The sequence below is a fragment of the Gopherus evgoodei genome, chromosome 1, assembly GCF_007399415.2.
Source record: "Gopherus evgoodei ecotype Sinaloan lineage chromosome 1, rGopEvg1_v1.p, whole genome shotgun sequence".
NCBI classification, from domain to species: domain Eukaryota; kingdom Metazoa; phylum Chordata; order Testudines; family Testudinidae; genus Gopherus; species Gopherus evgoodei.
This window is the reverse complement of record NC_044322.1, coordinates 116,618,196-116,631,665: the sequence shown is the minus strand read 5'-3', so window position 1 is coordinate 116,631,665 and position 13,470 is coordinate 116,618,196. Positions and strand designations below refer to the sequence as shown.

The 13,470-nt window shown below is 41.0% G+C and overlaps 1 protein-coding gene across 1 annotated transcript in view; it reads left to right on the top strand.

Annotated features, from left to right (window-relative positions):
* LOC115654985 (interleukin-18 receptor 1-like) overlaps positions 1 to 13,470 on the top strand; it is a 39,384-nt gene that overhangs the window by 24,361 nt on the left and 1,553 nt on the right. Inside the window, 3 exon segments of the mRNA XM_030569930.1 lie at positions 3,092 to 3,228; positions 7,864 to 8,025; positions 10,787 to 10,945. Of these exon segments, the coding sequence (XP_030425790.1) occupies positions 3,092 to 3,228; positions 7,864 to 8,025; positions 10,787 to 10,945 (458 nt within the window).

Sequence of the window (13,470 nt, the reverse complement as noted above, 5' to 3'; positions counted from 1 at the left end):
TTCCTATGTCTTTGTTTTATTTCCATCATTCAGCCTCCTAGTCCATAGGATGAGTTTCTTGCACATAGCATTTCAAGGTGCCATCGGGCCATTAACCAATCCTTTAATATTGTGACGTTCCTTGATGACTTATCTGATTTTAATAGTCCTGGATGGACAGGAAGAAAACACTCCTTCCCATCTTGAGTTAACAAGTCTTAGAGCAAACATTTTCCAAGTGATACAGCAAAACGTAATATTTTCTTATTGCATGAATACAGACATTACATTAATACACACAGCAACTTAAAAACAGTCGATAGACTCTAAACACTAAATGCATTCTTATAAGACTTCTACCTATTTTGAGAACACTAATAATAAGTGAACTGGTCTGGTCTCCAGCTATGAGTTTGTCAGCTCTAGCTAATGCCTGCTACCTTGGTAAGAGCTGGCACTCGTCTGGCAGCATCAGACCATCTAATAACTTTTTGGCACAATCAGCTTGGTAGCCTCCATTCCCTGTTCCCTTCCAGATTGGTCAGCAGGATCCAGTGAGGAAGCTGACCTTTTAATTGATCAATAATGCTGTAATAAAGTACGAGGGGAAGATTTTATCCCTGTAGAAGTATTTAAAGAAACGTTGACTAGTGGGCACCTGTTTTGGCTAAACTTTTCCTCTAATATAAACAATACAAGGATGTTCTCCTAAGGTTGGGCTATCAACATTATTATTCCACTTTATAAAAGAGGAGGATAGAAAAGATTCTGGGAATTGCCACCTAGTTAATTTATTGGACTTACACTAAGTGTCCTTTAATGAGACTAGAGAAACTGGGCAGGAAAAAGTAATTAATTTGCTGAGGAAAAAGCTGGTTCCAAAGGGCCGCCTCCACTACAGATAATTGTTTTTTCTTATTTGATTCACAAATATGTGCCTCCTTCAGGAGAGGAAATTGTATGCAGCTTTGTTGGTCTATAATTGACCTTTGATTGTATTGATGGGGATTGTCTTTATGGCAAACTGGAGATACTGGAATAAACCCTGGTTACTTTTTTCTTTTAAGAGCTCTTCGCAGACACAGTGACCAAGATTGGGCATAGGCCTGTGGATAATTAATTGAAGAATCCAGTTATGAAGGGGGTTCAACAGGGCTGTCTTTTAGTCCTTTACTTGTAATTTTATATTGATGATTTTGTTCTAGCATTAAAAGGGGCTCCGTATTTTCCCCCATAAAATCATAAATCACACTGTAACTATCTTTTTATATGCAAATATGGTTTTACTGTCACAGACACCTTGTGACTGAAATGTTTTTTTAAATGTTTGGGTATACTCGCAATGGGAAAGTCTCTTGATAAATTATGCTAAAGTAATTGTCTTTAGTCAGAGACGGAGGTTGCATAAATGGAAGTTTGATGGCATTATATTGAACAAGTTAACTCTTTTGGCTATCTGGATGTCTGGTTCTCACAAAATGGCTTGTGGGATAAGCATATTCAGGTAACTAAAGAGCAAGGTCTCAGATTCAGTGTTAATGTTTTATCCAGACTCCTGATGGTCCATTTAAGTGCACTAGTCCTTAAAGTGTTTTGAGGCTAAAGTATGAGCTAAATTTTTCTATGGCACAGAAATGTGGAGCAGAATGAGCCCTGGGACTGGAAGTGATTCCATACACATTTTCTTAGGAAGATTTTTGGTCTGCCAAATAATGCTGCAATCATCCTCCTAAAGCTGAGACAAATATGAACTCTGTGTTGTCCAAAGTCCTAATTGTAGTATTAATTTTTGGATTTGAACAGGTAGCACCCACAGCATTTGCCACGGTTATGCTCAGAGGAAACAGCTCATCAGGACTCTCTCACTTAAATTTCCTTGGTTAGAGCATTTTCAAAATCTTGCATTCTCTAGGTTTCACAGAATGGAAATGATTAGATTTAAGTTTAAAAGGTGAAATCCCTGATCAAATCAAAATAGAGGATATTAATAAGCAATTGGATATGGCAGTTCTCTATTTCAGATGTCACATGGTTTTCCCTTGCTAAAAAAAGACTTATGGGTATGCCAGATATTTAGACAGTCTGTGTAATAACACACTGCCTTCACAGCTCTCCATTACCTATTCATGCAGACAGCTTATTTAGAAGACTGATATGCTGGCATTGAGAAGTGTAACCATCTTTGTCCATGCAGTTTAGGGCAGGTGGAAGATCTAGCCCATCGTTTATTACACTGTAATTTGAATTGCTACTTGAGATCAAAAAGATTTCTGTATTTTTGTCCTGGATGCCTTGTTCTACGACCTCTCAAAAAATAGAATATTTGTTAGGAACTGATGGTATGCCTGTGATTCAAGTGGTCAGCCTATTTGCATGGTTAGCCACTAAAATAAAACAAAAGCAAGTGGCATGGTGATCATATACTCACTAATGATGTATGTCCTTTTAAAATCTGCATTTATGAATATTGTAATATATTATAATTTTGGATTTAGTTTTAAGTTTTGTTGTATTACTTTTTTTTTCTGCATTGACCTAAGGCCAAGGTGCTATTAATAAACTACTATAGGTTTTAATTTCTAATAAATATTGGATTTTCTCATGCATAGGGGCCCATGGAGAACACGACTATGCTGACTCTCCTCCACATCTTACTGATAGAGTATATTGTCCTCACTGAAAAGATTAATTTAAGTTTGACAATGAGAAGGAAAAGGGAAGCAATGTAGTTATATATGTCTAATGTGTGAGTTGGCTTATTCATTAACCATGTTTTTTAAGTACAGAACAGCTAGTTTATTTTGATCTGCAGTCATAAAGAATCATAAAAACTTAGTTTCTTATTGTAATGATCTGTTAAACATCAGGTCTTATATCTTAACTGGGAAGGTGAAGAAGACTATCTTGAAAGGGTTATTTGAAAGCTTTGTTAGCTTATTTTTAGACTTATAAAATCCATACTGGGTGTGAATACTAAGTAGGCTATTGGAAACAGCCATCCCTTTAAGACCACATTACATATATTTGTGCCTTTAAATGTCTTTATTGAAATGAATCCTTCGGATATAGTAATGAGGAAAGACTGTTCATTAACTCCAGACCTCTGTTGTAGTGATTCAGGAAACAAGAAGTATACCTCAAAACTATTGTGGATTAAAACAGTTAAAGAGGAGGACCTGAATTGTAATTATACCTGCTTCTTGCAAACTACACATAAGCCGCAATTAAAAGTATTTAAACTGAAGAAAGGTACAGTATGATAAAATACTCTTACTTCTGCTATTTAATGACTTACAAATACTATATGTAGGCTTGGAAGGATTCGATTTTTATTGGTAAATGTCAATTTCACTGTACACACAAATTGATGAAAATATATTTCCATCGATGATAATCAAAATGTATGGATAGGCAAAGTCAGAAAAATGCTGCTTGAGAACTTATTAGAGTTTGATTTAAGGATATGTACTATGTATATTTTGACATGTGATGTTGAAAATTTGTATTTTAATGGTTATAAACCTTTGCCTTTTTGAATCTGTCTACTGTTATTAAAACTTGTCTGAACCCCTTCCAATAATTTCCCACAATTGTGAAAATTTAAATCCATAAAAATAAAAAAAATGCTTAAAAATAGCCATTGATATCATCCATTGAAATTATTCCCCCCCCAAAAAAAAATTATGCCAAGCCTACTTACATCCTTAAGAATCAGCACTTTTTAAGTTAAAGCCCTGGGGGAGGGATATTTCTCTGCATTCTATTAGTACCCCTAAAGATCCCATCTCTACCATTTCCTACTGTGTATCTCCTTCCAGCTGAGGGAAAACTGGTTTCAACACTACTCATGGCACAAACCATTGTCATGTTTACTGGGCTAACATATACCACTGTCCCTTCTCAGGGTCTCTCTGAGTGGGCCCCAACTTAGTAGTTACAGAAGTAGATTTAAAATAAGAGTCCTACAGCAGTATTCCTTACCTACGCATAACCTCTCTATCCATCGCTTAGGCAGGCTGATTTGTTCCCCACCTCTGAGTTCAGAGAAGTTGCCTACACTGCTTGCGATTCTTCTCCCTCTGTCTCTGTGGGTATGTTCTCCACTACAATCGAAGAGTATTATTGCCAACTCAAGTAGACGTATCTGATCTAGCTTTAAGATAGCTAGTGAAGCTGCAGCAGCATGAGCTTCAGGACCATCTGGTTCCACAAGAAATTACCCAGGATCCCAGGTGGGTTTCGATGCCTGTGCAGAAATGCATGCTGCCACAGCTTCACTGCTCTGGTTCCCAAGCTATCTAGATTACAGCTAAATTGGGTATGTCTGCTCGAACTGCAGTTATACCTTGTGAACTACAATACAAACATACCCAGTGGTCTCTCTCATATTGAGAAGGTGGGTGCATTAATATCTTTTATTGAGCCAACTTCTGTGGTGAGAGAGACAAGATTTCAAGGTTACACAGAGCTCTTCTTCAAGCTGTCTCTCTAACCAGCATAAGCTGATCCAATAAAAGACGTTACCTTACTGTCCAGTTGTGTAGCCCGGTTGAAGGGTACAGGGGGAGCGATAAAAAAACAAAAGGCCCCACCTGCTGAGGCACTGTTACTGAAGGGCGGTGCTTTTACTCACCCAGCGGAGCTCCAGGTCTTTGGCAGCACCTCAGCGGCAGGACCTTCACTTGCTCCACAAGTCTTCGGTGGCATTTTGGCTGCAGGTCCTTCAGTGCCACCAAAGACACCCGGAGCAAGTGAGGGCCTGCCGCCGAAGTGCCACCGAAGACCCAGAGCACTGGCTGCATGAGTAAAAATTAAAAAGGCGCCAAGAAATTGACAAGGCACCACTTGTGCTCCATGGGGGAGTGGCTGCTGCCCTGCTCCCACGCTAGCTACGCTACTGTTACCTCACTCACCTAGTCTCTCTAATATCCTGGGACCGATACAACTAAAACAACACTATATAAAGATATCCGTCAGGACTGTCAGCCTTTTCATTGACATATCCTGGCTATCAAAACACCTGCCCTGGATAGAGCTAATTAGGTCAGTTCTCCCACCAACTAATGGGCCAGCCATTGTTCTCTTCTAACTCTTTTGAATCTGTGTATGTGAGGCACACTTATCTCTGTCATTGTCTTACCTTTCCTCCCAGGTTCTGTAATAACCCCTTTACAACCTTCTGTGGTTTAGCTCTATACTGTCAAGCAGCATTACAAAGCTGAATGGGGAAACTGAGACACACAATATTCTAGATTGGAATATCCACTATGCTGAAAAATAGAAAGTGAGACATTTTGGGGTTCTCCTAGACCAGTTGGGGTTCTGTCACTGTCTTCTTGTGCCTTGTAGCAAGGATTCAATGTCCTGACATCAGTAGCCTGCCCACAAGCATAAAGACTCACTCTAGTTCTTACCAGCCTAGTTCTTTCTGCAGGTTGACACCAACAACCCTTTCAGTCCTGGGTGTCCCCACATACATCCTCCCTGCATTCTTAATTAGTAGATAGTTGGACCATTCCCCTCTGGCTTGTCACTCATGAAGATGTGAAACAGCCTCCCAGTTATCAGGTCACTTTGGCATATACATTCCACATAGTTTGCACAACAGAGACCTGCTTGGGATAAAAATACGAAGTTTATTTCGTAGAAAAACAACAAATTCAAAGTTGAAATCAGAAGGGAAAGCAAACATAAAACAGCTCCACAGTCTACCCCCCTGGGAATCCAATGTTCATGAACAGCCTCCCGCCTCCAGACTGTCCTTCCAGTTCTGGATGCTCTTCAGTTCAAACCCTTTCCATTTTAAAGGGGTTTTCAGTTTTTTTTCCTTCAGTCACTATGGATATTCGAAGTGGGGAAAACTCCCTCCTTTTTTAGGCTATGTCTACACCAGTGTTTCTCAAACTGGGGTTGCCGCTTCTGTAGGAAAAGCCCCTGGCGGGCCAGGTCTGTTTGTTTACCTGTCCTGTCCGCAGGTCGGCCAACTGCAGCTCCCATTGGCCGCAGTTTGCTCCTCCAGACCAATGGGGGCTGCTGGAAGTGGCACGGGCCAAGGGACTTACTGGCCGCTGCTTCCCGCAGCCCCCATTGGCCTGCAGCAGCGAACCGTGGCCAGTGGCAGCCGCAGTTGGCCGGACCTGATGACTGTTAAGTTCCGTGCATTACAAGCTTCCATAAAAGGTCTATCTTGATATACTCTCCAGTACAATAACATAGTATGAAATCAGTTGGTCTAACTGCTTATTTTAGTGGGTTTTAAACCTACTGTTCTCCTTTGGAAACCTGAAATCTGCAAGAGTAGAAGAAGGGTGTGGAGTCCTAAAAGGCACTTTATAATAAAGGCATAATAGATGGAATATCCACTATGATGAAAAATAGAATACAAGGAAAATGAAGTGACCAGCTAGCTTCCCAAATAACTGCTGAAAGATATGTGGGTTTTAAAATCTGTACTTGGAATGGAAAAAAGGAGGGGAATAACCAAACTAACTATAAAGTCAGGTAGTGTAAGGCTATATAAGAAAAAGACAATGGCAGCCCTCCCCACCCTCAAAAAAAAGAAAGGGCAGAATGAGCTAATGCTAGCCAAGAGATTAAAGGGAATAAGGTGGGCTTTTATGCATACCTTGAGGAGGACTAGGGAGAAAAGTAGAGAGAGAAATCACCTATTAGTGTTCGAAATCGGTGCCAGTTCAGAAGTGGCTGTTACTTAATTGCTTAGTTAAATCTGCCTTTAATTGACACACATGCACACAAAGCGATGTGAATAGCTAGAAAGAAATAAAGAATATTCATAAATACCTATTGATAAAAACAGGTGAGAGGAAACTTGGGAACACAGCCATATTGGCAATTTGGGATGATATGCATCCTAGAGTACTGTGATGGGGCAAGGCCAGATGGCTACAGTAAAGTACTGAGAAACAGATATGTTAGCCCCAGGCTAAACAAATCCCTAGTACCATGGTAACCAAATGGCAGTTGCTCCAGGTTAATGAAGGCACCTGAGGCCAATTAAGATCTTTCTAGAAGGCAGTGGAGATAGCTACTTTGATTAGAACACCTGCAGCCAGTCAAGGCAGGCTAGTCAGGGCACCTGGGTTTAAAAAGGAGCTCACTCCAGTCAGGTAGAGAAGAGCCAGAGGAGAAGGAGTGTGTGAGGATCTGGGAGCAAGAAGCAGAGACTGAGAGGGTGTGCTACTGGAGGATTGAGGAAATTATCAGATAATCAAGTGTTATCAGACACCAGGTGGAAGGTCCTGTGGTGAGGATAAAGAAGATGTTTAGAGGAGGCCATGGGGAAGTAGCCTAAGGAGTTGTAGCTGACATGCAGCTGTTACAGGAGGCCCTATAGACAGCTGCAATCCACAGGGCCATGGGCTGGAACCTGGAGTAGAGGGTGAGCCCGGGTTCCCTCCAAACCTCCCAACTCCTGATCAGACACAGGAGGAGCTGACCCAGACTGTGGGTTCCACCAGAGGGGAAGATCACTGAGGTGAGCAAATCTGCCAATAAGTGTAGGACCCACCAAGGTAGAGGAGGAACGTTGTCACAGTACTCAGAGTGGAAATTCATTTCACCCAGCTATTGGGCTTTATGTGGGTTGAAGTGTGGGGCTGAGGGGGTAAAATACATCTCCTAATTTGGGGCCAAGGGCAAGGTGGCAACCTACGGAGTAAACCTTAAAAGCTTTGTCCTGTGTTTCATTCCCCATTTCAGTAAAAACTGATGGATTGCCACATGAGACACTACCAGGAAAGGATTCACACTAGAAGTAGAGTTCTCTAGTTCTAGCTGTCAATGATAATGACTTTTACTAAGAAAAATCATGTCATGAGCCACTTGTGTCATGAAGTTGTAATTTCTTGGGATTTTGTTTTACAGGGAACCCTCCAGATCTCCACCCACATGTATTTACTACTGGAATAATCATAGCTGTATTCTTTTCACTTGTTCCTGTGCTCCTGGTGGTTCTCTCTGTGATATTCAGAGTTGACTTAGTTTTATTTTATAGAGACATCACTGGAAAAGATGACACAATAGGAGGTAGGATTGGCAAATGCTGCTACTGAAACAAGTTCATTAGTGATATAGAACTATTAATAAAATAGTGTATTCTGGCTTCAGGTAGGTCCTAGAAGATAATGAGATGGAAACAAAGAAAATCCAGGAGAGGAGGCTATTGCATAGGAACAGATGGAGAGGGGGTAAACAAGGCAAGACTTGGCTAGGACAGAAGTGTCTAGGAGTGGGAGAAAATAGCAGGTAACAGATAGCATTCATCATCCTATAATGCTAACAGTATGTATGTGTCCTGATTTTTTTTGCTCTGAAAGTCAGAGGTTGGTTAGTGGAGGAGAGAAAGAAGAGGCAATTCTGAAAAGACAAGTACCCTAGAGCTGCCAAATTCCTTCTGTGCTCACCTGACTTGTGCTCTAGATTCAGGGGCGGCTCCAGGCCCCAGCACGCCAAGTGTGTGCTTGGGGCGGCAAGCCGTGGGGTGCACTTTGCTGGTGCCGCGAGAGCTGCAGGCAGGCTGCCTCCGGCGGTTTGCCTGCGAAGGGGCTGCTGGTCCCGCGGCTTCGGTGGACCTCCCACAGGCCTGCGGAAGGTCTGCCAAAGCTGCGGGACAAGCAGACTCTCCGCAGGCAAACCACTGGAGGCAGCCTGCCTGCTGTGCTTGGGGCAGCAAAATCCCTAGAGCTGCCCTTGTCTAGATTCATGTGCTTTCTGGAGATCACTGGAGAGGTGCTGGTCCAGTGTTGTTAAGGGATGTCAATGTCAACCTTAAGGAGGGCAGGCTGTCCACAAAAAAAAAAAAAAAAAAGCCATCACTTGATGTTGGCAATTGGCCAACTTGTTTTGGGTCAGATCTTTCCTTTGTGGTTTAGTTTCTGAGAAGTTTTTGGTGAGACAACCCTCAGTATCTGGGTGCCTCAGATTTCCTTAACCCTTGTCAGTCTGTATATACAGTACCTAGACTGCACTAGTTACATTGTAAGAGATTACCAACCAATGCATCTTCATGTATTATTATGTGCCAATATTTTTTTCTATTCTAATTCTATTCTTGATCACAAGGCATTGTTTATTCACTTGAGGACCTCCAAGTGCATGGTTGGGGCTACACTTGAGTAACCTCATTCCCATCTCTTGAGGAGATCCTAAAGAGCCCTTAGGGCCTCTCTCATGTGGAGTTTTACACTGGTTTTCACTTTATGTTCCCTCCGGTTAAACATGTATAGGAGGACATTAGGAGGCTTAGTAACAAAACTTGGGTGGTTATGTTGACAACTAGTTTGGTGTTTGTGTCCTTTGACTCAGATGTCACAGTGCAAAGTTTTTCCCAGTGTCTGGTTGAGATCAAAACATGGTAGAGAGTGAGGTGACTGACCTTTAATCCAGATAAATGAAAATTGATGTTAGTTGGTTGGGGAGAAACAGTGGAACCAGGAAGAGGATTATGTCCATTCCTGTGATTGCAGATGTGTGTCCTTGACTTGTTTCTTGTCTCCACAACTTGGGAGTCTGGTTAGATTCCCACTTTTCCCTGGATGATCAGATTTCATCAGAACTTCTTCTTTTACCTCTGGCTAGGAGGTTGAAGCATTTACTTTTGGATACAGACCATGCTAGTGTGATTTCATGCTTGGTTTACCTAACTGGTAGATTACTACAGTGTGCTTTAATTGAGTCTTGATCTTAAAGCCTGCTTGTTAAGGGGGAGAATCTCACCAAAAACATGTTACACTGGTGCTTCATAACTGATAAAGGTGGCTTATTGGTTTCTGCATGTACCATAAAGTTTTTGTTCTATAAAGTCCTAAATAGCCTAGGACCTGCCTACTTGAGAGCCCCTCTTTCCCCATATCATAGTGCCATAGCTGAGATCAGTTAGAAGGGTTCAGGATGGAATTATCTCAGTAGGAATGAAGTGGACCACTTTTTTGTGAGCACCCCTGAACTTTGGGACTTGCTTCATGGCCCTTGGTCTGAGGTAGCCTGAATTTGTTGAGCTATCCTTTGTTAAGCTATCCTTTTTACAATGGATTTTGGGAGGTGCTGCTTGAGGAAACTATTTGAGGAGCACAGGGTGCTATTTTTCATTGTTCAGTTATAAGGTTTAATTAGTTTCTATATATGGTGGCAGTTGCTGCTGGATTTGTCTTTGTTTTAGAGGGGGTGGTGTGAGAGAGAGACTTACTGTCAACACCACTTACGTCCTGGGAAGGTGCCTTTTTTGTTGTGCCATTATAAATATCCTGATTTTTTTTGTTCCTTTTTGACAATCTCCACACTGCAACACTACCCAATAGTGGAGTAATAATAATACCTAGCTCTTATAGCACTTTTTCATCAGCAAATCTCAGTGGTTCACAGCCTTTAAGTAGGAGAAGAACTGAAAGAAACCTAGAATCCCACAATGGTATTTTTACAGACTTGCTTTTCAGGGTAAAACCACATTTTAATGATGCAAGTTTCTATCAATAAGTTCAGTTTAACTAGGTATGATTAGTACTGGTCAAGAAATTTCACATTTCAATAATTTTTCAACAAAAAAGGGACACAGCTTTTGCAACCTTTGGGAAAACAAAGTGGGTAGATCTTTGTGTCAGATTGAAATTGATCCTGGGTATTCTGTATGAAAGGTGACTGGACAGATGGATAAGAGAAATCTCTTATATCAAAATCGTTGCCAGTGGGGCAGTATTATAAGGGTCAGGGTGAAAGGTCAGCTATCATATGTGTAGAAAGGATCAGATCTATTCAGTCACCAACAAGACAAAAATTGGTCTTTTTTTTCCAGATGGAAAAGAATATGATGCTTTTGTGTCTTATCTGAAAGACTCCATATCTACCAATGTAGAAGAGAGAAAATTTGCTCTGGAGATATTGCCCAGGACATTAGAAGACCATTTTGGTTACAAATTGTGTATATTTGAGCGGGATGTGTCTCCTGGAGGAGGTAAGCAAATGGAATGTCCTGGATATTAAACTGGTACAAAATTCTCTCTCAGATGCCAGATCTGTAATTAGAAACATCTCTGTAAATGTGGGAGTTTTGCTTAAGTGTCACATTTTCAAAGGGGATTCTATTTTGGAGTGCAAATGACAGAATATACACATTAAATGACATGCATGCAAAATCAGAGGCTGTTTAGAAAGTTTAGACTTATTCTGTCCTTCATTTCAGTGTGTGGAGGTAACCAAAAGAAATTTGATCCAAAGGACATGGAAATTAATGGTCCTTGGATCATCCACTAGGTGCATCTTAGCCACAGTGCATAGAGGAGGATGTGGGAGTACTAGCTCTATGACATGATCTTTCCCTTCCTAGATCCTGAAAGGCCTGCATGATTGGGCATCCATAGCTTTCAGAGCAGCAAAGAATCCTGTGGCACCTTATAGACTAACAGACGTTTTGGAGCATGAGCTTTCGTGGGTGAATACCCACTTCCTCAGATGCATGTAGTGGAAATTTCCAGGGGCAGGTGTGTGTGTGTGTGTGTATGTATGTATGTGTATATATATATATAATATGCTAGCAAGCAAGCTAGAGATAACAAGGTCAGTTCAATCAGGGAGGATGAGGCCCTTCTTGTAGCAGTTGAGGTGTGAAAACCAAGAGAGGAGAAACTGGTTCTGTAGTTGGCAAGCCATTCACAGTCTTTGGTCATCAGGATTGACTGTGAATGGCTTGCCAACTACAGAACCAGTTTCTCCTCTCTTGGTTTTCACACCTCAACTGCTAGAAGAAGGGCCTCATCCTCCCTGATTGAACTGACCTTGTTATCTCTAGCTTGCTTGCTAGCATATTATATATATACACACATACATACACACACACACACACACCTGCCCCTGGAAATTTCCACTACATGCATCTGAGGAAGTGGGTATTCACCCACGAAAGCTCATGCTCCAAAACGTCTGTTAGTCTATAAGGTGCCACAGGATTCTTTGCTGCTTTTACAGATCCAGACTAACACGGCTACTCCTCTGATAGCTTTCAGAGACAAGAATGAGAGAGGGTGGAGCATGGTAGCAGCAGCTCTCTGTGCCCATGTTCTTTTCTGCTCTCAGGAATACAAACTGGGACTTGATGCTTCTTCAAGCATCAATAACACCCACAGACTGTCTACTTGGCTGCTACTGTGCAGCTTGAGGGCAGGTCAACCATTGACAAGACAGTCATCAGATTTCCCAGGATTTGCACAGATTTTATAAGACCTACTAGCTTTAGAGGGCTAACACCGTTTTCTCTTTCCAGCAGTGTATGGAATTGGAGCAGATTTTGAGCCCAGATGGAACGAAGACCATAAAATTCTATCAGCTAAACTATGTCACTCTGCACCCAAACAAGAATAATCTGTGCAGGGTAGAACATTGCCCTTTATCTAGTTAAATGCTGAGATTAATTCAGAGGAGAAAAACAATTTAGCTTTGGTGTTACCACAGAATGAGTGTGAAGTTCTGCTTTTGGCTTTCTTCCTTTCCAGAAAGCTTTCTGCTTACAGCTTCTCAGAAACCTGAGAGATCTTAATGATTTGAAAGTTAAGTTTACCTTTACAATACAACTGCTTTTGTTGTATCTGTGCTATGAAACACATTTTCCCCATGGCACACTATATTAACTATTTCTGTAATCTTTAAAATGTTAGACAAAGCAGCTTTTGTTATAACTGACACTATATGATGGGTGCTGCAGAAATATTTAAAATAGATGCAATAACGTGGAATTTTGGATATACAAAGTCTATAAATGACCCTTTACAAAGGCTGCACTTCTCAGACAGTACAGTAGGATTCCATGTAGTTCTGAGGTCTATAGGGAAAAAATCTTAGGTAAACCTATGGCCCTGCATGAGCATATTGTTACATATTGCTTGCAGGATGTAGGGCTTCTCCATTTAATTTCATTCACTGTTTTTAATAATAAAATTATTCTGCAATCCTTGTTTTAGGAAAGCACTGTTTTTGAAAACCTTTGAAATAATGGTTTGCTAGATGTCATTCTATAGTAATCTATACCGTTACATGTGATAGAAGGTGCAAGTCTTACCCAAACTTGGTTGTCTGTGGTACTGGTATTACTGAATAAGAAGGTATCTGGTGGTACAAAAGGTAGTAAAGTGAGGGTTAGAAGTTTAGTGACTGTTACAGGAGGTGGTTAGCTGTGCCTGGCTGATGACTTAATTTGGAGGTACTCTGATGCTCAGGATGGACCTTTGTGGATGACCTTATCAGTTAAATAAGGAATAATCAGAGCTGATATGTTGGTTTGTAATTGCTTTCCAACACGAAAGAAATGTATACTGACTACAGGCAAATTAGGATTTGCATAAACTGATAAGAATTAAACATCTGAGTGTTTTTTTCACATTACTTAGTAGTGAGATTAGGAAGGAACAAAACATACAGTAATTTAGTCACTTTGAAATGTGTACAATATTATTACTACTGCTAAAAGATGTCCTGAGTCAATGCATG